The 27,595-nt window shown below is 36.3% G+C and overlaps 2 protein-coding genes across 2 annotated transcripts in view; both read right to left on the bottom strand.

Moving 5' to 3' along the window:
* LOC134838869 (uncharacterized) overlaps window positions 1–7,512 on the bottom strand; it is a 20,119-nt gene extending 12,607 nt beyond the window's left edge. Inside the window, exons 1-6 of the mRNA XM_063854163.1 lie at window positions 7,431–7,512; window positions 5,820–6,002; window positions 4,822–5,147; window positions 3,266–3,442; window positions 2,750–2,985; window positions 1,011–1,122 (exon numbers count right to left, since the gene is read on the bottom strand). Of these exons, the coding sequence (XP_063710233.1) occupies window positions 1,011–1,122; window positions 2,750–2,985; window positions 3,266–3,442; window positions 4,822–5,147; window positions 5,820–5,900 (932 nt within the window). The 5' untranslated portion in view covers window positions 5,901–6,002; window positions 7,431–7,512. The remainder of the gene's footprint in view (window positions 1–1,010; window positions 1,123–2,749; window positions 2,986–3,265; window positions 3,443–4,821; window positions 5,148–5,819; window positions 6,003–7,430) is intronic.
* LOC134839004 (testis-specific gene 10 protein-like) overlaps window positions 5,956–27,595 on the bottom strand; it is a 23,000-nt gene continuing 1,360 nt past the window's right edge. Inside the window, exons 3-17 of the mRNA XM_063854381.1 lie at window positions 27,293–27,565; window positions 26,863–26,985; window positions 26,617–26,793; window positions 25,939–26,061; window positions 25,292–25,471; window positions 23,464–23,610; window positions 23,272–23,376; window positions 20,527–20,702; window positions 11,712–11,808; window positions 11,549–11,622; window positions 11,408–11,471; window positions 10,601–10,827; window positions 7,974–8,091; window positions 7,431–7,614; window positions 5,956–6,002 (exon numbers count right to left, since the gene is read on the bottom strand). Coding sequence (XP_063710451.1) covers window positions 5,956–6,002; window positions 7,431–7,614; window positions 7,974–8,091; window positions 10,601–10,827; window positions 11,408–11,471; window positions 11,549–11,622; window positions 11,712–11,808; window positions 20,527–20,702; window positions 23,272–23,376; window positions 23,464–23,610; window positions 25,292–25,471; window positions 25,939–26,061; window positions 26,617–26,793; window positions 26,863–26,985; window positions 27,293–27,565 — 2,115 coding nt within the window. The remainder of the gene's footprint in view (window positions 6,003–7,430; window positions 7,615–7,973; window positions 8,092–10,600; window positions 10,828–11,407; window positions 11,472–11,548; window positions 11,623–11,711; window positions 11,809–20,526; window positions 20,703–23,271; window positions 23,377–23,463; window positions 23,611–25,291; window positions 25,472–25,938; window positions 26,062–26,616; window positions 26,794–26,862; window positions 26,986–27,292; window positions 27,566–27,595) is intronic.

Here is a 27,595-nt window from a genome sequence, read left to right on the forward strand (position 1 = left end):
TACTTGAACAGTAACCGGCTATCCTTTTATCCAATTTGTTTTTACCGATTAAGGTTGCCTCCTCGAAAAACGAGCACCAAACATTGGTGTGACTCAACCATCAGAGGTTTCAACTGAGAGGCGAGATTTAACCGCTTCACTAAATCTCCTCTTTGATCTTGTTTGTTCCAACTTTTGTAGAAAATGACAGAGTATTTGTGCTCGGGTGCTTTTTTGTCCAAATATAATTCGACATCCTAAAAAACAATTTTGACGTTTTTTCTAATTGACTGAAAAATATTTGAGCCTTGAGCTCAAAACTAAAAGATATTTTTCTGCAATAAATTCGCGTATAGTTATGGGGGTTTGATGATGGTGTTCCAATTTTGGATAATTAATGATAGAATTAATGATAGCAATTTCGGATAATTAATGATAAACTGATTTCGGATAATTAATTGGCGCTAAATTTCCGAATTTTTATAAACGAGTAGCGTATTTCTTGGCATCATCCTGGTCGGAAATCATTCCAAATTGAAACGAGGCAGTAAAAAATCATCAAATTTTGCGTTACTAGACCCAAACTCATCATTTGGTATTGATGATTATGCGCGGGCAAATATTTCGTTACTTGTTGTTCTAAAATTTGAAGGAAACGACAAAATAGTTGTAATTGGTTACGTTTATTATTTAAAGCAATTTTGACTTTTTAAATTTATTTTGACAGAATTTTTATACTATCAGAAACAAGGCTGGATCTAGGATTTTTGAGAGGGGGGGGGGGGAAGGAGGGTGGGGATTTTACAAAAAATGTTGAAATTTTTGTCTTTTTTTTAGGCTGACTAAATTGATATTCTGAGCTCTCCCAAAGCACTAAAAAGACGAATTTTTGGAAATTTTTTTGCACCTCAGGCAAAATTTTTAAAAAACAGGCCAAAAACTTCAAAAAATCTGGCAACACAAACTCAATGCGTTTCATAACTGGGTGAATACTTAACAGAATCCGATAACAATTATCTGGGGGTACTCACCCGGAAAACGAGAACCTTCTGCTGCTCCTAGACACCTGTTCTCCAGTGATGATTGACAGCTTAGAACAGAGCTTCTCGTTTGAGGCACGCAGTTGGTCATAATACACCACCGCTAAAAAAAAGTTTCATTTGAAAAAGATGAACGCTATTGAAAAAATCTTGATGAAAAAATGGGTCAAAATTTGAACATTTGGAGGTGACAGATCATTTTGACTCTGAATAAAGCTTTTCTTTTTTCTACGTAAAAACCTTAAATAGTTAGTGCAGCTTTACAATTTTATAAATATTTTTTATGTAATTTTTTGGCACACGCTCAAAAGAAACTCAGTTATTTCAAATTTGGTAAAGCTGAAAAAAATTAGCTGAATAAAAAATTACAGAACATTTTTACCATAAAAAGTCTACTTTCCTCTGGATTTTTTTTCAAATTTTTGATTCAATTTTTTTTAAACAAGATTTAAATTCTATAAAGAAAAGCAAAAAGCTCTGAAAAGAGTATATTCTCAAAAGTACCTTCACTTTTTTGTGTTTTATGAAAGTTTTAAATGCATATTTTTCCTTTTTTGAAATACATTTCGAGCTCTTTTAAAGAAAAGCCAGCAGCTGTTATATAGTTTGCTTTCACTCTTTTTTTGCTTTTGTCGAGAAACTTTTTTCCATAATAGCTCCAAGTTGGTAGAATTTAATTTGGCTTTTTTCTTATTCCACCACCTGGTAATCTTCATGTTCACATTGTTTGATTGTTATGAAAATTGCGATGCAGACTAAATAGGCCATAACGAACATATTTAGTCTCCATACTAAAACTTGTAAAAACCCTATTTACATCATAAAATTAATGCTTATGCAAGGTGGGAGGGGAAGGAAAATAAGACTTGTAGAAACCCTATTTACATCATAAAATTAATGCTTATGCAAGGGGGATGGTAAGGAAAACAAGCAAGGTGGGAGGGGAAAGAAAATAAATGTTCTTTCAAATATGTGCACAAAATGATCTCATTTTTGTTGTTTTAAAAACTTTCTGGTCCTTTTTTGTTCCAACCATTGAAAATGGGAAGATACTTTGTATTCGGGTGTTTTAATTTTTTCTTTTTTTTCCACGCAAAATTGGGTACCACAAAAATCACCGGACTGGGTTGAATGATATTTCATATTAAAACCCTTTCAGTCGTGATACAATTTTTCAAAAAACTCTGCCTGCAGTGAGAAAAACTTTTTCGAAGGTTTTGATAGCAAGTAAATCCATTTCATTTCAAGCAAGTAAATCCAACGAACAGGTTTATTATAGAAGGATAGCAGCAGAGTAGTAGTATGTTGTATTCCAATTTCTTTTTCAAGCCCTAAAAAATCAAGCCCTAAAAACTTTTTCAGCGCTATTTTGGGAGAAAATACTTCAAAAAATCAAAAGTTTTCTGCAGAAAATTACAAAAACGAATGAACAAACATTTTTAATTTTTTTTTTGATTTTTTAATAATACATTTTTAAAGAAAATTGATTTTGAATATGCCTTGTCTACTATGAATATCGGAAATGTCTAAAATGTTTTCTTTAATTCAACGCACAAAAAAATGAAGTTAATTTAAACAAAACTTCTCACTGTTATTTTTTAAGAGCCTGTTCGGAACGTTCTGTGCTACTTGCAAAGCAACTGGCTATCCTTGTTTCTCTTTTGAAATCCGTTGAACTCTTAAGAAAACTAGCTTAATTTTTTTAAGCAAAGTTTCACGTTCAGTTTCACCTCTTTTAAAAGTATGCAGCTGTTCGCCAGCCGTGTTCAACTTCTGACTGAGTTGCAACAGTTGGTTCCTGCTAGATGACAACTGGTCAGTGAAGTTCTGGTTCTGGAGGAACAACTCCTGGTTCTCCCTCTTCAGTCTCTTAACCATGTCTTTCAACCCACTCACTCTGCTAGTTAAATCCAGGGTCTCACCCGACAGTTCGATCACGTGACCACATCCATTGCACGTGACCCAGCTGAAAATCACGTAGACTATCAACCAGGGGTTGTTTTTTCTTGCAAACTGACTTTTGTTGCGAATTATATTACGTTGACTAACAGATAAACTTTGTTAAACATCTTTGATTTCTGTGCAGAACACTAACTGCATGGACCTCAGCCATCTATAGGGACTCAACCATATTTTTGGGGCCCACTTATCATTATGCTGCGTCCCAAAAAATAAGATGAGTCCCTATAAATGGACAAATGTGCTATTGTTATGTATCGGCACTGATTTCTGTGCAGAACACTAACCAAGTGGACCTGAGTGCAGCATCGCTGGACACTGACACGTTTCTGTGGCTGCCACTGTTGGCCATGGTGATGTTCTCTGCTATGTCTGTGTTCAGGTCCTTCAACTCATGTCTCAGTTGAACCAGTTGCATGTCTTGATGGGCCATCTTAGCTGCCAGATCTTCAACTATCTGCTCCCTTTTGCAATACAAAAACTTCAGCTTTCATATAATTAGTGCCAAAATGTTGGCAATATCGATGACCTCGATTATCTTAATTGGTCAAAAAAGTTTGTTTTATGTTACAGTAGATTTTTCATATATTTTTAACGTGCTCAATCGATTTAAAAGCTGAATTAGGATTCAAAATGAGCAGTTTTAATTTAAATAGCTTTGTTAAAATTCGTTGGCCGAAAAAAATATTGACAACTACTCTAATCAGGGGCGGATTGAGGGGGGGGGGGGGGGGCGGACGCTCTCTCCTTAGGGATTCGACCCCCTGCCGACCCAAAGGGTCCCCCCTTTGGTACTTTTTAAAAAATTCAGTTTGGGCCGAAAGACCTTAAAATTTTTCAAAATGCGCCTTTGGCGCCAATATATACTAATTTTGAGGGGAGAGCGCGCGCCGAAAAAAAAACAACTTTTTTGTCAAAAATTCTAAAAAGTTCCTAAAAACGCCTTTTTTGGACTGTAATTTCAAAATTTTACCTGCGGCGCAGAAAATTTGGCAAAAATAGGGACTAAACACTAAAACTGTGCTGTAGGAAGGGCTCGAAAAATCAATTCGGTCGACCTAAAACAAAAGATCGACAAAATTTTCGGAAAATTTTGAAAATTTTTTGAAAATCCTCCCCTCCCCTCGAGAAAATACTAGATCCGCCCCTGATTCTAATAATCATAGCTAGTGCCAAAAATTTTGCAAAATTCATTTTGGCTACGAATCTGAACAAGTTAATAAATCTAAAAATGCTCATTTAACGTCTGAAACCAAAATTTCACACATTTCATTACGCAGGAAAGTGTTCCAAAAAACTAATTAACCTAATGCATGGTTTTTTGACAGATTAATTCGCTCAAGGACACCGATATTATCTAAAGTTTAGCATTAAGTATATGATCAACCTCGTGAGCTTGTGAAGAAAAAAACTATTTTCAAAATTTTAAATCAGTTACGTTACAGTAGTCGAATTGTTGAAATCAACGTTGAAGTACATTGCTGATAAATGCAAATTCTAGGCTGATTATCAGATGCGGATCTTTGACTTCTGCGTGGGGATCAAAAGGAGCGGGGGGGGGGGGTGATTGAAGGAACTTATAGATCAATTAAATTAGTTTTCCGATATTGCACAAACTTTTAATAGACCAAATTTTGACCGAAATTTCTACGTCGTAGCAAAGTTTAAAGAAAATGTAACAAAAAAGGACGACAATATTCACGGCTGGTCTGTCAAAAAACAAATTTCCTTTCAGAAATCAGAAACTGGTGATTCTTTGGGTGAAAAAAAAGATAAGAATCTTGATGATATTCCAGTTCTCCTTTCTAATTTCGCTTCCCTAATTCATAAATCTAGGTCTTACTTTTCTCTCAAATTGGTCTGTAGCTCATCGGCTTTAATCTTGAGATTCCGCCTTTCCGTCACCCAAGATTCCTGGGACGACAACATCTTCTCGACCTCCTGCTCCTTCAAGTTCAGCAACTTCTTCAAATCTATAATTTGACCGTCTTTTTCCAACAGAGCCTTAGTTTGATTGCTGTTCGTTCTTTTTCTGCTGAGATCTTCCTTCAGTGATTGGTTGTCTGATTCTAGCTTCTCATTGGCTGCGAGAAGTTGACTAATTTCTTCGTTCAGGTGTCTGGCGTGTTCTTGAAGGCGGTGACTTTGATCTTTGTAGGTGGAGTATTTCTAGAAAAAAGTATGTGCGTAGCGAAAAATAAAAAAATATGAAAGCCCTAGTATTGCAAGTTTTTTACTGAAATAAAAGGCAGGCCTCAATTATATCTCGATGTTTGAAGTACTTTTTCATTTGTCCAGAAATTCGAATGAGCCATCACCCTTCAACTTTGATTTTTCATCAAAAAGGCGATTAAGTGTTCACATTAACCTCATTTTGAGATATCAATGATTCCCCGATAAGTTGCTCCTTTTTGGACTTTTAGTTCCGTTACAGGTAGGATATTATAACGAAGTGTTTTCATCACACAGAAAATGGCACAAAACATTAGAAAAAGGGATCTTTTTAACTATTCCCCCTCTTTGGTACCTAGTAACGAATTGGCTTCCCTATAATGAAATAATTCAACGGTTAAGCATATGCGAAATTTTGAACCTAGTAACGAATCTATCTCCAGCAAAAAGGGGGAAATAGTTAAGAGATCCAAAAAAGTATTTATTTGCCTTGAGATATTTTTTAGGTTTTATATTATACTCGAAGTTAAAACTTGCCAAGTACAGAGAGAGGGAGGTTTCCCCTGTGCGAGGTCCGCGACTTATGTCGCGCGACTTTTGCGACTCAAAATGGGTATGTCGCGTATACTAGAAAATAGTTGATGAATGTACTCATTGATATCAACTCACATTGAGTTTCATGTTGACGTTGAAGATCATTTGTTCAATTTCAGTGTGAACAATCTCACACTCTCTCAATTGAGTGTCCATCTGGAAGTTCTTCTCAACAAACACCCTCCGCACACTACTGCTCAATTGGTCCCCGTTACCACCCCCGAAACACCTGCTGACATCCGCCTCCTCCACGCGCAGCTGAAATAGAACAAATTTGGGGGCTATTCTGTTATACGGTTCAAAAACTAAAAGACTGTTAATTGAGCTTATGCTTTCATTGAAACCCAAGATGCTGATCATGTTTCAGAATATACTAGCACCTTTAAATATCTGGGAACCTCAGTTTTATGGACATATGGACAAAGATTGCAAAAAGTTAGCAAAATTCAATTAAGTAATGTACCGGGCCCAATGTCTTGTTTCAAAAAATGTCTGATACAGTTTTATAAATCTTAAGCAACGCCAATAATCTCATATGGTTTGATTGCGTATTCTTGTGCATCAAAAATTGTTCAGTTAAAGTGTTCAGAAAAAGTGCTACGAACCATATTTTTCAAAAGAAAGTTTGATCATATTAGTAACAACTAGTATAATTGATACTGTTTTTGAACTTTTCTTAGTCAAAATTTTAAAGAAATGTCTGACCAGCTGCTAAAAAAATCTCCGAATGGTTTGTTACATGTTGATTCAATAACTCGTCGTCGCTCAACAGGGTCAAAGACTGAAAGTATTTTGCCGGTAAAACTAGCCTTTTCACAAAAAAGGCTAATGCTGTTTCTGTTAAGCTAACTAAATGTTATAATACCGCTCAGAAAAACAATGTAATCCCAAAAACTTAAACCCGAAAAAGTCTGATATTGATTTATGGATTTTTTTTGCAAACATTATGGTGGCATATTTAAAAGACAATCGGAGTTTCTATGAGCTGTTGTTTTCTAATTAATTACAGGTTTTCGCAAATCTTTCCTGAATTAAAGAAAAACGGCACTAGATTGGCAAATCTGCCTGTATAGTGTCCCAGACGCAGTGAATTTGATACTAATTTGTAATTTATACCTGCGTCTGAATTCAAATTTTAAAAGATTTCATTTCGCTAATATGGTTTTCAACCAATCAGATTCGAACATTATAATCAAACTTTTAAAAGATAAAAAAGATCAGTTTTTGGGCCGTGCAGCAGAAAACACCCGAAATCTGTTATAATTAACTTCACATAATACAAATAATCAAGTTCACAAATTATGAACTCTACGCAGTGGAAAACGTTCCGCTGGCTTTGAAGACCCTAACACATTTTTGAAAATTAAGAAAATCTACTCGTTCAAAAAATCCTGCGCTTTAATAGTTATATTTACGTTTTATAAAAAATAATTCAGTTCATGAATGCAGTTTCATTTCTGTGATCATATTTTGATCCAATTTCACAACATATGAAGAAGGTAACACGCAATCAATTCAATTTTTTTTCAGTTTTTTGCTATTTGCTATGTTATCTGTGATCGGAACTTTCGTGTTACGTGCACAGCAAAACGCCTAAGCTGGTTAATTTTTTACCAAGCCTTTTTTTGAACCGTTTTAACTTTTTAATTTTAAATCTTTTCTTAAGATTAAATTTTCTTTTCTTACCGCTGCAATCTGTTGGAAGTAGTGTTTCTGGGCCTTCAGTTTTCTGCTTCAGCACTTCGTAGTTTGTGACCCAGTCTTCAACCAGTGGTTTCCATTCAGAGAAGGACACGTTACCATTTGAACCTCCTGCCTGGTCTTCATTTACGGGGTTGTCGGGGTTCATCTGACCTCTCATGTACTTGACCTTGGTTTGAAAACGGATGCACATCATTTTAAAAAATATACATTTCAAAATTTGATCTCTTTTTAACAAGACCTTTTTTTTGGACTTTAAGATGAGATTTTTTTAAATTTCGAAGGGATAGTTTAGTTTATTAAAATTAAGGAGTGTATATATATATATATATATATATATATATAATATATATATATATATATTATATATATATATATATAAATGTATTATAATCAAACTAAAAGCTATTTGTTTTGATCATCGAAAAAGCAATTAATAAATACTCCATATAACTTTAGTTTTTTGAACTTTAGTTCTTCTGATAGGAAACCGTTCAGTCCAATTTCAAATCTCAATTCAAATTTTACCTGGTCTTGCAGAGCATTCACGGCTCGTTTGGCCTCCAGTAATTCGCTGTCTTTGTCTCCCATTTGTCTTCGGAGTGTGTCCAGCTCGCCCAGAATGTCGGCAGTTTCGGAGCTGGCTCTAAATATGGCGAGAATGACTTCAAAAACAATAACACTGTTTCAAAGCAGTTTTATGCACTGAATTTTACTTGAGGACTTTGCAATTCGAGATTGAACGGTTTAAGAGAAAAAACTATCACATTTTATCAACTCTATCAAAAATTGATCCAAAATCATGTTTTTAACTTCATTTTTTTTGGGGTTTTCCAACAACTCGTAAAAAAAAATACGCGATTGAAAATAAAACAATTACAATAAGACGGGTTCTAATTTCGGTTCATAAACATCTGGTTGCACAAGTTTTCTTGAGTTCATTGAGTAAGAAAAGGGACTTAAGCAGGTCGAAAACAGGTTCGAACTCGGCAACTTACTCTTGTTTGTTTTTTGTCGATTTTTTTGTTCATTTTTACTAGAAAAGCTCAACTATATTGATAGATCAGCTGATTAAGATAGCAAAAAAGTATGGCCTCAGGTTCCGGAAAAACCCATCAAAAATATATGCTATTCAGACACCCAATTTTGCGAACAAGAGAAAATTTTCGGTCTATCTTGTCTTTTAAAAACTATGACAGATTTATTATAAAACATTTCCTAAAAAAAGGATAAACGGTTGCTAAGCAAGTAGCTCAGAATGTTCCGACCATATTCCCACAAAAAACTGGAAAAAAATTTTAGTTTAAAATTGGTGTCATTTTTTGAGCTTAGGTGTGAAAAAGGATCTGATCGACAGCCTATAATTTTGACATAATTGACAGTCATAACCAAATAGGCAAATTGGGCAACAGCTTTTGTCAAAAAATGACAAGAAAAAAAATCATAGAATTTTTGTACAACTTTTTAAAATTTGAAGTTTTTCACTCCCAAAATGGCGTTCGAAAACTACAAGAAAATTAACTTTTCAGGGCTTGAATACAAAATTCAAAACTCTTCTTATCCTTTCAGAATAAGTTTGCTCACTCGCTTTACTCCCACAAAATCGACCCAAATTTTTCAAAAATTTTAAATCAATTTCTCTTGAAACTGAGACAATTTTTGAACTTTTTAAAATATCGTTTGAATCACAATTGAAAGGGTTTCAAATGATAAATCACTCGAATCAGTCCAACGATTATTTGCGCTACTTGATTTTGCGTGCATAAAAACTAAAACACACGCTTAGTTTCTTTTCATTTTCAATGGCCAAAACAAAAATTGAAAACACAAAATAACCAAAAAAAACTATGTTTTTGGTAACTAAAATAACCAAAAATAAATCAAAAAAGTTTTCTGCTTTTAGGGAGATTGAAGACAAGGCTAGGATTAGAAAAATAATTGTTAGTGTCAAAATTAAAAACCTCAAATAATCAATGCTTTACTTCCTTACAGATTACGCCTTCGAGTAAATTGTTCTCACCAAACGTTTGTCTGGCTTACCGGATTGACCAACCCGCAGTGAGGTTTCATGTATAAGAAAACACTTTTAACCAACATTTTGCTCAAAATGATGGCATTCTAATCTATTACACTTTGGGACCACGCAATCGATTATAATCCTTTTAATCTATTGATTTCAGAAAAATTAACTCAACTATAATCCATTTTAGATCCAATATAAAGGATTATAAGGACATATAATCTCTAAAGTTGTTCACCGATAATTGTGCAATTTTGATGCTTTTTCAGCCTTACTCTTAGCCTACTTAGTTTCAAAACTATCTCCCTTACACTTTAAACCCAGGTCTTCTTAATTTTAACACCGAAAAAAAAAATACCCAATCCCCCATATTCATCCGCACACCCATCCCCACCCCCATATATCCTCCAACCCCCCTTATCTAACCCCTATCTACCCTCTTACCTTAGATTTTCCTTGGACTCCTAAGATTTTCAAAACTCAAAAGAGATTTTCTCTGAAGTTTCTAGTTTTGCGGTAAGCAAATCTCCTCAATGGATTGTTGCGTGTTGCAACTTTCTGACGGAGGTCATTTTTGAGAAGATTTTTTCTTGCTCAATTTCCAATTTAAATTTAAATTAAACCTTTAAAAAGGTTTTAAAACGACTTATGTTTTGATTTTCTCGACCAAAATCAGGTATGTTTAGACTGTCTCGACCTATGTTTTGACTTTTTCGACCAAAATCGGGTATGTTTCGGCAGTTTCGACCTATGTTTTGACTCTCGACCAAAACCGGGTATGTTTCGACAGTCTTGACCTGTGTTTCGACTTCCTTGACCAAAATCGACTTTGTGCTCGACTTAAACGTGCTTCTCGACATAAAATTTCAGTCGCAAAACTGCATTTGCTCGACTTTCAATGTCGAAACATAAGTCGAACACCTCGACCCGGGCAATCAGAGAGAGGATTTATATTTTAGAATTTTGATGAAAATCCTAAAGTAGCTATTGCGTACCCTGTTTGTGGTATTCAACTTAAATTTCGAATCAATCAACCAAAAATGGTTCTTTCGACCGACTTGACCCAAACTGGCTATATTTAGAACGTTTTGACCGTTTTCGATTGTTCTCGACTGAACTGGGCTATTGAACTTACTTCTCGACGTATGGCGTGACAGATCTGACCACATCTTTGAGTGAGTTGTGCTGAGTTCCCAATTGAGACAACTGTTCATTCAGATCCGAGTTGATACTCCTTAGTTGATCATGCTTGTCTCTCCAATAGGCACACTTTTCACATTTGTTCACTTGTGAGTTGTTGAGATTGTTGTTTGCTTGTTTGTAGTGCATCAACTCACCGACGAATGGAATACTCGCGCCAGACTGAAAAAAAATGGCAGTGAGTTTTGATTGTGAGTTTTGAGACTCAAAACTTGGCGTGTCGCTCCGAAATGTTTCCAAAAAAAAATAAATTTCAGGGTTTTAAGGCGAGCTTGCACAATTATGTTGGCCTAAAAATCTTCAAATAAATTTTAAAAATTTTGTTTGAACATCCTTTTTTTGTGAAAATTTTGCATTTGCTTCTGATTGCAGGTGAAAAGTAGTATATTTAAGTTTTGAATGCATTCAACAGGAGCATTCAGTTGGAGGAAGCGGAGCTTTTAGCTTTTAAGTTTTTTAAGGAACGCTTCGTGAATTTTTGTTGCTGTGAAAATTTTTCTTAAAATAAAACGTCCAGGCCAGATAAATGCTCGAACCAACCCCCTTCCCCCCCCCCCCCTTGCCCCGAAACAGACCGAGTAAAAATCCGCCACTTCACTATTTAATTTAGATTAAAAAGTGTCTAATCTTCGTGCAAATTAATCGACTCTGATTGGCTGAAAAATCTAATTTAGACCCAGGCTACTCCCCCCGCCGCCTAAAGTATTTCTGGTGGGTTGTTGTTATCATAATCCATACTTACCACCATGTCTACTTTTTCTTGGACTAATTTGTCCCGTATCCTCTCCAATTCCTGCATTTTGTCACTAAGCAGAAAATAACTTAGACGAAAAGCGTTCAATTTGAGGCTTCAGAGTAAAAAACAAATAACGCAGATACTTACTTGGCCAGGGACAACTCTGCCATTAGATGGTCAATCTGGGCTTCAAAAGGCTCTGTTATTTTTCCAAGGTGTGACTGCAGAACAGAACAAAAATTAATGGTGGAGATTTTTCAAGCAAACGAAATTTTATAGTAGTTTTAATTAATAAAAAAGACTGTCTTACACTTTTGACTAAGATGCTCTTTTGGAACTCAAGTAAACTCAACATCTCGTCTTTTTCCGCCACCATTTGCCTCAGTTGTTCCACGTCATTTTCTAACCTAAAAGTTTTTTTTTGATGTTTTTTGAAGTATCGCCATTTCACACTTTTGATTATTAAATGATAATATGAGGTGTTTCTTCAGGAATACAGTTTATGAAAATTTAAATATGGAATTCTGCTTGATTGGATCATGGTAAATATCCGGCGCAGATCTAAGAACTTCCGAGGCCTTTTTTGGAAAAATCTTAACAAAATGAGATTTTTTGAAGTTTTTGACAGAAACCTGCGCTCTTTCAAGCTTTCCTCAAATTTGTAGTCCTCCACAGCTTTAAAGTATACTGCCGCTTCAAGAAAATTTAGGGTTCAGTCTACCGAAAAAAAATTCATTACAAGGGTACCAAGTGTGGCGAGGGAGTTCAAAACCATGAAGAAACGGAGAGTCCCCCCTTAAATTCTCTGCTGGTAAACAGTTTGATGATATTTAACAATGGGATGATGTAACTGGGAAACAGTTTCATGGGAGAAGTGGTATAAGTGTGATAGTTGAATCCCGCTTAAAATCTCTTTAAATCATTAGATTTTCAGAATAAAAGCCTTCAGATTTGCATAGTTTTTAAGCAGACCTATTGTTTTACGTGAAACCTGTTCTATTTTCGTTTAAATTTGGGTGATAATTTTTATGGGCAACCAACTATCAAACTTGTACCGTTGGAGTGAGTAGGCTGACAAAAAGTGATTGATGATGAAATTATATCAATGATAGATTACAATACCAGCCAATTGAAAAAAAAATAGAGCTATGCTGTTAACAAACTTAAATATGCTCAAATTAGCAGAGAAAGCACATTCAGTACATAGTCTGTGAAACTAATATACCAAAGTTTTTTTTATATCAATCTCAATAATTTTGCACAATTGTTTTGTGGTTTTTGTAATCAATCACTGTCACAGAGATCAGTTTTACCTGTCTGGATCACCCGACTCGCTACCGCTGGTAAAAAAACAATCTGCTGTTTTTCAAAGTTCGGGTATTACAATAAGATTGTCAACTTACATTTTGAAATAAGGTTTCTCATTTTTCATGTTTTTCTTATTATTATGTTTGTTGACCTGTCTTTATCGCAAAAACATAACCAGTTGATGTGAATGTACTCTGATCTTTTGCCAGAGTTCCTTAATAAAATTTCTGAAAATCATACATAAATCTAGCTTACCTTTGTGTTATGATAGAAGTTGTTTTAATGAGTAGAAGTTTTATGAATTAGGCATTTTTTGTATGATTGTTTCCTACAGGTGCATTTTTGTTGACATTAAAAATTTAAAAATTATTAATCTGAGACAATGTAGCAAACTTAGTTCAGTCTCTGCCCCGCATTGAAACTTAGTAGTATACTGTGATATGCGTTGCGATATCAGTTGAAAACAAGTTGTAATTCAATACTTTATTTTTACTATTGAATTTAGGTTTTCTTATTCTTTTGTTTTGTTGTTGTACTGAGAGTTAGATCAATGTTACGAACTCTGATCTCTCGCTTAATCTCAGTGTCATCACTCACGTATGATCTTGAGTATACCATACAGTAATGATTAAGCACCAAAGGTTAGCTGTACATACGTATATAAATACTGCTACTGCAGTAGCGGTATGACACACCCCCCTCGGTGGAAGAAATAAATTATACAATATAAGTAGGATAATTCATTTAAAAAGAGTTCAATATACTCAGTTCAAAGAAAGTCTCTTGGTTAATTGACGATTTTAGATTATGGACTTTTCAGTTTTCTTCCAGCTCTATTTCCCAACTCGGGTTCCAATCGACTCCCTCGTCTAGTGTAGCGTATCCGAATTTTCGCATGAACAGATGTCTTTCGAGTCGTCGCACTTTTGATTCCATTGGTTTGTCGTTACGATCTTTGAAATCTCTTAGTTGATTTCTGTATTCTTTAAGTGCCTCCTTTAAAAGACCTCTCCCTGTGAGATTTTCTGATATTTCTTTAATTGAGTGCTTTATCGGATCTCCGAATCGTTTAGGTTCTTTGTTTTTCGTTTGTCTGGAGCTTCGTCTAATACCTGACTCTTCCGTACTTGATTCGTCCGAAAATCCTTGTGGTGGTTCGAAATTTGTGTCCATTTCCGAACTTTGTTGTGGATTTCCTCAAATTTTGTCTGCAACTCGCTGTACTCCTCTTTTTAACAATTGGTCCGCGTACTTCTCCCATTCGGACGGTGCTAAATTGCGGTTGTGAAATTTGTCGCCTATGTCTTCTAAAGGAGTGTGAGAGTCAATGCATTTCAATTTCGGCCGCTGTTTAGCCTTTGGCGTAGAACTGGACTGAATTTTGGTGTCTACTCTTTCCGGCTTAGATGTCGATTGCTCCTGTTCCAGGTTGGCTGCAGTCGCAGTTTGGCTTGTCCCCTGTTGCTGCTTGTTTCGGCCTTTCTTTTCCTTTCCGCTCTTCTCCGGCTTGTTTGTGATATTTTCCTCTATAGTTGATTTTGGGCCCGCCAAATTGGGTTTTGCTCTTTTGACTGCCAGATTCAGACCTCCCCCGGCTTCTGTGTCCTTAGAAGTAACTATTGTTTGGCTTTTCTGAAAACGCTCTGTGGGATTCATTGCATCTGCGATTTCCATTTCTCCTTGAAGTTTGTCTTCTGATCCCAGCTCCTCGAGTAATTCTGGAGAACTGATTCTCTTAAACTTTTTTGTAGGTTCAAACGATGGACTTTTACTCGTGCTCTGATTTTCTTGTGTCAGTACCGTTTTCGATTGTGCTATATCCGATTTCCTATAAATCGAACCGGCCGATGTCTTAATTGTTGAGTCCGTTTCTGAAGCAATTTTCCCGTTTTTAGCCGCGTCCCTTCTTTCGTTGTTCCAACGGGCGTTCGCCTCCAACAATTCCTTTAGAGCTTTGGCCCTTTCTTTGTCTCTGTCCGATGTTAACGGCTGCTTGTGCAGTGGGCTTGTATCCCTGCTAAGTTGTCCCTTGCGCACTATTTTGAGATTCTCTCTCGACTGGTCAATTCTCCGTTTCAGTTGGGAGGCCGTCAGTGCTGAGCGTTCCAAGTGTTGTTTGTCTAAATAATCAGAATTATTTAAAAACCTATCCCTCACAATTTTAAATTCTGTTTTTGGTAGTCTGCCGAAATGTGCTTGAAACGGGGATACTTGAATTGTTTTCTGCTTGTTCCACCGCAAATCTCTCATTATAGTGCTGAGACATAATTTGATTGATTTATTATTTTCTTCGAGCATCATCACTCCCAGTCTTCTTTTTATAGTTTGGATTGTACGTTGGACCAAACCACAACCTCTGTGGTCCCCCACCGGACAAAATTTTTGCTCGATATTGAGTTCCGAACAGAATTTTTTTAGCGTTTTCCCCTTAAAGCCTGAAAATTGGTCCGAACGAATTGATTCAGGGACTCCATGTGTGTCGATATATGATCTCAAGAATTTTACTGTGCACTTTCCACTTGTGGATTTCGTAACCTTCACTGATGGGAATTTTGAGAATCGATCTATAGCTACTAAAAGGTAGATTTTTTTTCCTTTTTGATTTTCTATAGGCCCCGCGTAGTCTAATTGTACCTCCTGTCCCGGCTGCGTGAGCAGTGGCAGTGGTTTTGACGAATTTTTTGAAAAAAGTATTTTACATTCTTACCATATCTGGTACAGCTACGGCACTCCTCTGCTAAATTCACGATGTCCTTATTCATATGAGGCTACCACAGATATTGCGCTGCTCCCAACATAGCCTCCTGGCCTGGATGCCCTCGATGTATTCGTTTCAGGACAGCTTGTCTTAGTTGTACTGGAACTGCTAGCCGGTTATTCACCAAGATGCAGTCGTCCTGAACTGCCATCTGTGACCACAAAGGATTTGTATAAGGTCCCATCAATTCAAATCCTTGTTTGTCCCCTCTTTCGATCACTCGTCTGAGGCGGTCCATCCACGTGTCTTCTGTGGTCAATTCTGCTAGTAAACTTTTGTCGAACAGTTTTGCTAGATTGTCCAAGGTCTCTACTTGTTGCTGCTTTTGCAGTTTCGTTTTTCCCAGTCCCTTTGGCGGTTCTATTGAGCACACTTCCTCTTCACTCTCCGCCTCTTCTGTGGTTGTCAGGTCCATCTCTATTACTTGCACCTCACTGAGTTTCCGTTCCGCCGATGCGATCGGTTTAGTCACTGCTGAACTTGATTTGTGTTCCGAGCTGTCACTGACTTCTTGGGTGTGTGCCACCAGTTCTCTATTTTCCTGAACATTGTCTTGTCCGCCTATTAACTGCCAGAATGAGAGTAGTCTTTGATCCGCTTCTCTTTGTTGATCCGGTTCCAGCTGCCATTTCACCCGTGATGCATGTCGTGTTTCACTGTCGGAGCTATCTCTGTTTTTCCGGCCCCCTCGAATTATTTTTCTTGTACGCTGAACTGTCTCTGTGATCTCCTCCTCTTCCGAAAGTTCATTTGTGTTGGATAGTGAGCGGTTCCACTTTGGGTCCATTAGACTCTCCTCGCGCTCCTCATTCCGCCATTCTTGTGGTGAGCTCGACCACCAGTCGTATGATCTGTTTCCGTTTCCTGACATCTCGATCTTTGAGTCTGTTTTTTTTTAATTTCCGGTACTGGTTGTTTTATGATTTTGAATTTATTTAAGACTGACTGTTTGTTGGCTTGATTTGACGAAAAAGTGATTTGCTTATGTTGAACTGTTGTGTTTTGCTGTTTTTGCAGTCGTGAAAACTGTTTTCTCTCGTTCCGGTCGAGCTTTGTTCGGTTTTGACCGTTTTGGTTGCTATAGCAACCATTACTTGATGACTGTTTCTTAGCATTCCTTCTAGAACATTCTAGAACGTTTTCGTTCCGGTTGAGCGACCCAATTTTTTTAACCCTACTGTTCCAGCAGTCGAACGCTTCATGAAAGGAGTTTATTGTCGCTACTACAAACTTTTCGTCTAATTCTGATTCGGGCCAGGGATCATTGAAGGGATCACGCGATAAATAATCAACTATGCTCATGTCCCTCCCCGGAATGTGAACTATTTTGAACTGATATGGCAAAAACCGGTCAACCCACCGGGTTAAACGTGATTGGTAGGTCTTGTTTGATTTGTTGACATCCAATGCTGTTGTAAGCGCTTTATGGTCAGTTGCAATGATAAAAGTTGTCCCCAGGAGGTAGTGTTTATATCTATCTACTGCCCAAACAACTGCCAATAACTCCAATTCATTTGTTGAATATTTTTTTTCTTGAGCATTTAGGAATCGGGATGCGAATGAATTTGGGACCCACATGCCTTCATCATTTTGTTGTTCTAAAGTAGCCCCTAACCCATCATGGCTAGCATCGCATTTAACTCGTGTTTCTCGAGTCGCATCGTAATAATGTACTTTTGTTATACCTGCCACAGCTTCTTTTATAGCATTAAATACTACGGTGTGTTCCTCCCCCCACTCAAATTTTTTCACCGGGAGTTTCATGTTTTTTAATTTTTTCTTTTGATTCTCTTCTTTTAGAAGTGGTCTTAATTTTTCAGTCAGACTTGCTGCGTTGGGTATAAATTTAGCTAAGTGATTTATGCTTCCCAGGAATGACCTTAGCTGTTTAAGCGATTTCGGCGGGTTTAAATTTACTACTGCTTCCGTTTTAGTGATTTTTGGTTTAACTCCTGCCTCTGAGAGATGATGACCCAACCAATTCACTTCTTGTTTGAAAAATTCGCATTTTGATAGTTTCAACGCCAAATTTTCCGCATCCAATTTTTTTAATACTGCTTCTACCAAATTTGCATGTTCAATTTCACTTCCCTTTGACACAATAAGTATGTCATCCAGAAAACAGAACGTGTTTTTAGCGTGGTTGATGGTTCTGTCCATAGCCTTTTGAAATTCAGCTGGCATATCTGCTAAACCATAGAACCCTGTCAAGAATCTGTAGGTTCCAGTTGCTTTTCCACCAACAATGTTGAAGTTGCATTGTCTAGCTGTATCTGCAGCCAATTTTAATTGACTGTACGCATATTTCAAATCTAACACCGAAAAATATAGCGACCCTTTTTGTTTTCAGTTACAATCTGGCTTACCCCATCAATGAGGTCATCTACATTTGGCATTTGGTATTTGTTTTTGAACAATTGTCTATTGATTGGTTTTGCATCCATTGCCAATTTTATTGAGTCGTCCTTCTTTACTGTTATCACAATCGGAGCGATAAAGCAATCACTTGTACATTTATCAAGTTTTGTTATATGATTTTCTGTCAACAACTTCTCGATTTCTTTTTCGACTTTATCTTGTATGTGAATTGGGATTCTTCTCCCCTTTTCTTGGATCGGACATAATGGATATTTAAATTTTGAACTGACAATGTGATTTTTCGAAATGCCTTGTATTTCAAATAGGTTTTTAAATTGAGTGAAGAATTTTTCTTTCCAACCTTCTGACTGCTCGCACATGAGCACGTCAAACCTGGTGAGTTCCTTGGGCGCTGGTTTTTGTGTAGTCACTATTCCCACTTGTCCTTGCTGATCTAGTCCCATGATACATCTAGTTTTTCGTTCTGATACCAGAAAGGTGGCGCCCTTTACTTCCCAGCCCGCTGACCTCAGATTGGTTTTTAGGGCTCCCAGTATACTGATCGGTTGTTTGTTGTAGTCCTTGAATTTGGTTTGTAAATTCAGTTTATCGGACGGTATGAATCTTACTTTGTTTGATTTATCCATAATTTCTTTTGTTGTCGCCCAGTTGAGAAATGAAACTGGACTTCCAGTATCCACTGTTAATTGAATTATCTGGTTATCTATTCGTACCATGGCCTTTAGTGATTTTACATGATTCAAGTTTGGATCGCGGATCGAATCTATTTTCTGAACTCAAACCATTTTTCCGTTTGGTTTGTCCCTCATTTCGTTGATTCGGTCTTTCACATATTTTGAAACTCTCTCGTTTTCCGGTTGATAGGTTTGTATCGACATAACTTCAAATTCGCTACATGACCCAACACCTTCACTTATCTGATCGCATTCCTCTACCGATCCTTCCGAGTCTTCTGCAACTTCACTTACTTGTTGGGATCTGCACATTTTAGCGAAATGATTGGGTTTGCCACAGTGTTTACAGGTTTTCCCCATCGCTGGACAATTTTTCAGGTGTCCCTGTTCAAACGTCCTTCCACATCTATTACATGGTTTTGTTTTCGTGTTTTGATTCTTGTTATTGTTTTGTCTTTTATTCGATTCCCTTCTATTTGGAGTTTTGTTTGTCCCCGCCAAATTTCTAACTGCCATTACAGGTTCTTGTTTTATTCTCACACCCGAGATGTAATTGTTACTTGATCCCCCCTGTAGCTGCAGCATTAGTCTTTTGAAACGCCATTGTGGTTAACTTGCTATGTTCGAATTTTATAGCCCTTTTCAGAACCTCCTCCGGGTCTAGAGTCTCGAATGTCAACGTGTCCTGCAAGGTCATGTTTTTCATTTTTGAAATGAACAGGTCTCGGACTATTTCATTTTCTAATGCTCCCAGTTCTGATCGGGCTGCTTGTGCAGTTAGCGCTGCGTGAAATGATTCCAGAGATTCTCCCGATTCTTGCATTCTCGTAAATAACTTGTATCTTTCGTATGTTACCCATTTTACCTTTTGAAACGAGACTTCTGCCAAATCTGTTATTTCCTTGAACGTCATTTTCGATATTTCAGCATGCGGGTTCTTTTGCAGGAATCTTTTCTTTCCCTCTGTACCCAAAGACAAAAATAATCTGGACACCAATTTCTTTTGTACTTCGTTGTAGAAGACATTGTGTCCGACTCGTGGTCCTCTTGTTCTTCTCTCTTCTTTCTCCAATACTACTCTATCCATTGCTAGCTTATCTCTAAGAATCCTAGCGTTCCTCGCATCTTCATTCTCCCCGTCTCTGGGTGTTTCAGGGCGTGGTGGTGGTTCCTCTAATATGTCTTTTGGTTCTTCCAAAATAATCTCTGGGTTCACATTTTCTTTAACCGTAACCGCCATGAGAAATTGTTCGAACCAGATTCTGAATTGCCACGGAGGGTCTAGATTCGCTGACGCCCAAAATACCGGAATTCCCATGTCCGTTCTGTTGTCTTGAGCTGCGAATCCTGCTGGCTGCGCCATGTGATATGCGTTGCGATATCAGTTGAAAACAAGTTGTAATTCAATACTTTATTTTTACTATTGAATTTAGGTTTTCTTATTCTTTTGTTTTGTTGTTGTACTGAGAGTTAGATCAATGTTACGAACTCTGATCTCTCGCTTTATCTCAGTGTCATCACTCACGTATGACCTTGAGCATACCATACAGTAATGATTAAGCACCAAAGGTTAGCTGCACATACGTATATAAATACTGCTACTGCAGTAGCGGTATGACATATACAATCGATAATTTTAGGTTTTCATGGCCAGTCTCCTTAAAGTCAAAAAATAATGATTATAACCGAAAAGTATTCAAAATAATAGATAACTCGACTTTTCATGAAATGTTAAACATATTAAAAGCGAGTTGTTGCGGGTTGGCTTTAGGTTTTTGTTGCAAAATCAGATATCAACTCGCTTTTTCTATGTTAACTTCTAAAAAATAAAAAATCAATAAAAATTGAGTAAAAAATTGAGCAAATCCATATATCAAAATCTGGTCAAACTAAATCTTTTGCTAACTATGTAAGTAATTCTTCATTTATTAAAAAAGAAGAAACGTAGCATGAAACCCCCTCCCTTCCCTCCATTGGGTAACTGGATCCCTGTCCCCCCCCCCCACCTCTTGTTTTTCTCCTGTTCTTGAGTGAGGTTGTGGAAATAGTTGCTCTTCTTGTTCAGCTGCTGTCTCAACTGTCTCACTTGCTCCTCCCTCTCCTCAATAGCCATCTCAGCCCTGCTCAGCCTCTCCTCGTAGTCGTCCACCAGTTTAGAACTGCTCTCCACTTCGGTCGCTTTCTGCAAAAAAATACTGTTTTAGAACAAAAACATACGGACTGAGTGTCGAGAAAAAATCACGCAAACAACTGGTCCCCACTTCGGTCGCTTTCTGCAAAAAAAAAACATTGTTTTAGAACAAAAGCATACGGACTGAGTGTTTAGAAAATGGTCTCCACTTCGGTCGTATTCTAGAAAAAAAAATTGAAAAGAAAAACAAAAAACGGACAGCAGTATCGAAAAAAGGGTGATATGTTAGAATAGGTGGTAATTTTAGGTGGTGCATGTATTAAATTTGAGAACTATAATGCAAAAACTAGCCGTTTCATTTTCAATCAATTGTACAAGCTATAAAATAGTTTCTGTAAATATATTACTCTGCCAAGTTAAATGCTATTCAAAAGTTTCAAATTTTTAAGTTCTTTAATCTAAAAGTGTAGATTTGCACGCAAATGTAGAACTGTAGATTTGTTCGCAAACCTACAGTTCTTTAATTTAAAAAGAAATGTTTAAAAAGAACAAAAAAAGATCAGCGTATGAAAAAAAATGATTTGAATTTTTTCTCAACTTTGGTCGCATTCTGCAACAATTGATAATGTGTTAAAACTAATCCATAGGAAAGGAGTGTCGATGAAAAAGACGCGCATAAAACTGGTCTCCACTTTGGTCGTTTTCTACAAAAAACGGATACTATGTTACAACAAAACCATATGAAAGGCGTGTCGAGAAATAATCATGCATAGAACTGGTCTCCACTTTGGTCGCTTTCTGCAACAAAGAATACTATGTTACAGCTAAATAATTGGACGGTGTGTAGAAAAAAATCCACACCTAGAACTAGTCTCCAATTTGATTGTTTTTTAAGAAAAGATCAAAAGATCAAAAAACAAGAACAAAAAAAGTGGGTAGCGGTATCAAAAAAAGTTTTGAACCCTTCTCGCGTTCGGTCGCATTCTGCAACACACAATACTGTATTATAACTAAACCAAAACGAAAGCGTGTCGAGAAAAAATCACGAGTAGAACTGGTCTCCACTTTGGTCGTTTTCTGAAAATTGAAAAAAAAACGGACACTGTATTGACAAAAAGTTTCGAATCCTTCTCAATTTCGGTCGCTTTCTGCATTAAAAAATACTGTTTTAAAACGAAACCATATCGATTGCGTGTCGAGAAGAAATCAGGCATAGAGCTGGTCTCCACTTCGGTCGTTTTCCAAAAAAAAAGATTAAAAAAGAACAAAAAAATGATCAGCGTAAAAAATGTTTTGAACCCTTCTTGATTTGGGTCAATTTCTGCAAAAAAGGACGATGTATGCTTATCAAACAGTTTTGCCGTAGCCTAATATCGTGTAATAATCATTTTAACATGATCAAACTGATTGCAAATTTAAAAAATTTCAATCGCTTTTTCAAATGAAGAACAAATAAAATGAAGAACAAATAAAAAGACTGCCTGCGTATGAAGAAAAAAAGTTAAAAAACTTTACAATTTCTAGAACAAAGAAAAAATACTGCGTAAAAATTATGGACAAAAATACGTATGCTGTTTAATGCTTCGGAACTAAAACTAGTTAAGTTTCAAAATTGTGCCGATTCCAATCACTTGCAAAAAAGTGGACTATGCAGAACAAGGTCAAGGAGACTGAATGTCAAAAAAAAAACTAGGAACAAGAAAAATTCAAAATATCTCTTCTTTAATTTTTTTCTAAGAAACCTTAAAGTATTGAAAAAACTAAATGGACTGCGTATCAAAAATATATGACCTGAAAAAAATTCGACATAACCTCCGCTTCAGTAGCTTTCTGAAATGATAATTTAGATTCAGCATATTTATTCCTATTCTATTTTAAAATTATTTAAGGCAATCTGGGTAGTTGAAAAGGTTTTTGCTTGTCATTGGTATTATAAAAACCTATAACTTATAAAACTGGTCTTATAAAAGTTGCAGTCTTGTTTCTTATAAAAAAAAACAGAACAAAACGGAATAGACTGCGTAAAATTTACACTATATCTCACTTTATTCGTTTTCCAACTTTTTGAAAACGATGCGCAAAACCAAATAAACTGCATTTCGAGAAAAAAAAATTATAACTTCATCTCAATTTCAGCCCCTTCTAAAAAAAACCAGAACAAAACGGAATGGACCGCGTATCCATAAAAAAATATTTGAAAAAAAACACCACCGTTTTTCACTAGGTTATTTTCCCAAATATTTGAAAGCCTTAAGCAAAACCAAATGAACAGATTTCGAGAAAATTAAGAAAAAAAAATTATAACCTTCTCTCCATTTCAATCTTTTTCTAAAAAAAAAGAGAAACCCAAAACAAAACAAAATGGACCGCGTATTTGTAAAAAACAGTGTAAAACAATTGCCTTTTTTTCCACTATATTCGCTTTCCAAATAATTGAAAACGATAGCAAAACCAAATGGGCTGCTTTTCGAGAAAAATATGAAATAGAAAAGTTAAAAGTTTCATTTTACTCTCAAGCAAACAAAAACTTTTTTTTGTTTTCTTTTTCGAATTTACTCGAATTTTTAGGTTTAAAGCACACTTTGCATCTTAAGGCAAGCAAAGTGCAGATATAACTTGCCTTTTTCAACTCTTTGGCATATTTTTCTGATTGGTGCAAGGCAAGTTCTTTGTCGTTAAGCAACTCCCGACTGTGTTTCAATTCTGTTTCCATAGTTTCCAATTTCTGAAAAAAAATTATCATTAAAATAAGAATTATAAATGATCTCAAAAGCTCTCGAAAATGATTTTTGTTAAAAGAGTGGATCCTAACGTTAATAAGTTCCTCGTTTTGCTGTTTTATTTGATCGTTTTCCGACTCGACGTTTCGTAGTTCATTCCTCGTTTTGTTCACTTCGTTTCTTTTGCCCTCTATTGCATCTCGAAATTGTGCCAGTTTCTGGTTAGCTTCAAGCTCAGACTAAAACAGAACAAGACTGCTCGTATCAAGGCGAAGCCTTGAATGTTCCGACTGCCTTTTAAGGTTTATGGAGCAGTAATTACATAAAAAAATTGAAAGTAATAAAATAAAATAAAATTTTTTTTCTTCTAAAATTTGAGATTTTTGGTGAAAATCAGCTCCCTACACGACATATAAAGTACAAAAGGATAGATAGGTTTGGCTCCTTGTAACAAATCAATTATGGCCTATAAGCTTTTTTCAATCAATTTGGAATGATTTCTAAGACGGATTCAATCTCCGCATACGCGTTAATAGCGCGAAATATATCGCGCGTTAATTGTCCCAAATTGGCCAAAATGGCAATTTTTAAACCCCCAAAACTTTACAAAAAATGATCACAGGTAAAAAAATTTTCAAATTTAAGATCAGGATAACAATATTTTTTGAATGATATAAAAAAGTTTCGTCAAAAATGGCTAGTTAAAAAGTCGAAAGTTGTCTGAAGAAAAAAACCCACCTCGAGCACAAATACTCCGTTACTTTCGTTACGAAAGTCGGAACAACAAGTTTAGTTTTCTAAATAATCAAACTGAAAATAAACAAGCATTGTTGTTTTCGATACCTAAAAAGTCTCGAATAAAGCTTTCACATAAAAATTGTAAGGCGAACAAGACTGCTCGTATATCAGGGCAAAACCCTGAATGTTCCTACTGTCCCTTAATTCATATCGAAAAGCTTTTGGGAAAAGAAAATGATGAAAATTTATACATTTTGGACAATATCAAAGTGTAAAATTTTGAGTCGTACGAAAATAATACGACCAATTAGCTAGCCTAAATTCAATTTGGATCAATTTTGTTGCGCGGGATAATTTTCCATGCATAAATAATTCAGCATTAAGATTGAACTTTTCAAAGCGCGCATAATTTAGTCCAGAACATGGCAAATTTGGCAATTTTCAATTCCCCAGAACAAAAAACAAGCTCTCAGCATTATGAATAAACTCTTCAAAGCGCACATAATTTAGTCGAGAACATGGCAAATTTGGAAATTTTCAAACCCCCAGAACTTTACAAAAAAAAATCGGAGGTGAATTATTTTTTTACATTTGAACTCAGGGAGTCAATATCGTCAATGGGGTATAAATTGTTATTTCAATCGGTGAAAATTGACTGAATAAAAAAACACCCCGAGCATAAATATTCCGTTTTCTTCGAAAATCGGAACAATAAATTTTCAAAATGTAAGTATCATCAGGGGCGGGTTAACTTTTTTCTCGATCGACTGAGTTTTCACAATTTTTTAGGTCGACGAAACTGAACTTTCGAGCTCTCATGAAACTTTATATGAACCCTATTTTACAGAAAAACCCTGCAGGTAATTTTCTTAAAAACACATTACATTTTGCAGTTATTAAAACAATTTGACGAAAAACTGCGGCGCAAATGCTTCCTCATAATTAGCACATATTGGCGCCGAAGGCGTCATTGGAAACATTTTAGTGTATTTCGACCGAAAATAGATGTCATTAATTAGTACGTCCCGGTTAATAAGTTTAATAAGTCCCCTCCCTCGGGAAACGTCTGCCCCTTGAATGGGAACACGAATGTCTTGTTTTTCTTCACGTAAAAATTTTTCGGAGCTAATGGAAAAAATATACATAATACATTAGTAAAGCACAAAAAAGAAGTTTTCACACCTTCTTCAGAGTTTTCACTTCGTCGCTGAGTTTTTTCGCTTCGTTGTTCAGTCGTTCAGCCCTCATGACCGCCTTGTCTTTTTCAGTCTGAGCAGCTGCCAACTTGTCTTGTAAATTGTCCACATTCCGAGCTCCGTTCTCCGCAACTGTGACGTCATTCTCCAATTTCTCAACACGAGCCTAGAAAATTTTTTTCTTAGATGATTTACTCATTTTTTTGTCTTTTATCAATTTTTTTTAGTGCTTAGAAAAGTGAACAGGTCTTTAATTATAGCTGCTATGGCTCTTCAATGGTCAGATTTTCTGAATAATGGTTTTTCTGAATAAATTCTTCTTCAGGCTTCGGTGAGTCTCGTGGCTTAACTTGCAAATTAAAATCATGGTCAGCGACGGTTGTCTCAACTGACCATCCTTTTCTGTCGAAAATCAACCGGAAATTAAGATTCTGTTTCAAAGAAACGCAAGGTTTTCAGTATAGATCTCTCAGGCTAAAGCTACTTTTGTAAAAAAAAAATAATTGTTTTTTCATCAATCATCAATGTCATATAAGCTTGAAAAACTATGATTCTTTTTAATATTAGTAGTGTTAATTGAATCAGTGAAGTCACTTCGTTAGCTACTTGGCGACCAAAATGGAATTAGCAGACCTTGCTGAGTCGGAGTGCTTCTTTGAGCACTGTGATCTCTTTGGTCATGACCTCTTTGACCTTCTCGAACGAAGTGGTGTCGTGCTCCATCATCCGAATCGCTTGACTTGTGTGCTCTACCACCTGATGAAAAAGAGTTTTTTTTGCTTTTATGCTTTTGAAGGTTTGAGTTTTATCTAGAAAGTTTGAGTTTTCTTTCAACTTCGATTTTTAAGCTTTTTCCTTGACATTTCTAAGTGCTAATTTGGCTTTTGAACGTTTGATTTTTAAGCTTTTGAAGGTTAGATTTTTTTCAGGAATTTTGAGTTTACTCTCAAAGTTTTTGTTTAATTTCGATTTTTTTAAGCTTTCTTGCTTGACATCTATTCTAAATGCTTATTTTTGGCTTCCATATTTTAATTCAAGCGTTTTAGCCTTCTATTATCTTAAATATACATCGGTCTCTTTATGCAATTTGAGACACGATTAGATCAAAATAAGGCTACTTTTACATGGTCGCCCAGTGAATTTACAGGTCCATAAACAGGGGTAATATTGTTTAGATCTGCAACATGTTTATTATATTTCTCAACCTGCTAATTTTCAGATTAATCAGACAATCTGAATTAAATTTTTATTGGTGAAGTTCTCGAGTAAAAAAGGAAAAAAGCCTATTTAACTTTTCTAATTTCATCTGACCTGTTCGCTTTTCCATGCGGCCGATTGCAGGGCGGAATGAGAAAGATGAAGTGTCTTCAGTTGAGCGTCCATCTCGTTGATTCGCTCGTCCAGCAGCCGCTGTTTGTACTTATTCAGACCAGCCTTGGCCACGTCATTTCTCTCCGCCTCCAGCTCGCTGATTTTCTTCTCCAATTCCTGAAAAGAAGTAACGTATAATATCTTGGTTCCTAAAATTTGAACTTTGCCAAGATAGTTTTTTGTGACCTTTTTGATGGAGGTCATGCTGTTCATGGCAGCCTCGGCCGCCTCCTGTTCTGTGGGGTCTCTCTCCCCCCTCTCTCTTTCCCTCTTCTGTCTCGGATCCTCCTCATCATACTCTTGGTGTCTCTGGAAAAAAAAATTTTACAAAAATTAACTTTTTAGAAAATTTTTTTCTTCACCAAACTCATAATTTTTTCAACAAAACACTGAAAATTTTTCAAGGTTGAACAACGAATTGAAAAACTTTTTTGTGGCTTACAAGCTCATGAAAAGGAATAAAGAACCAACAAAATAGGGTCTTTATACCTTTTTGGTAAAATTGGCCAACAAAAAGGGTTTTACCCTCAAGGAAGTCCTAGATCTGCGCATGGTTTCAAATTTGCAGCATATTTCGAGATCTGATTAAAAACAAAAAGTGTTTCTAAAACTTTACCTGAGATTTTGGGGGCGCCACTTTTCCGCCGAACAGAAATGTCCCCGGACCCCCTTGGTTATGACCAGACGCAGATTGAGGCGTAGGCATCCCCTCTTCCAGTTTATTCCACAGACCACCCCCTCCCCCACTCCTGTTATCTCCCCCATGTGACCCGCTTGAGGGGTTGTACCCACTGTCGGCCGGTGTTGCTGATGACGCGATGGAGGATGACTCATAGGTGGGTTCCGGAGACTGGATTTTGAGACTCTCCGGTCGAGAGGAGTTAGGACTCTATGGAAGAATGGACAAAATTTAGAGATT

This window comes from Symsagittifera roscoffensis, chromosome 2 (assembly GCF_963678635.1).
Source record: "Symsagittifera roscoffensis chromosome 2, txSymRosc1.1, whole genome shotgun sequence".
NCBI classification, from domain to species: domain Eukaryota; kingdom Metazoa; phylum Xenacoelomorpha; order Acoela; family Convolutidae; genus Symsagittifera; species Symsagittifera roscoffensis.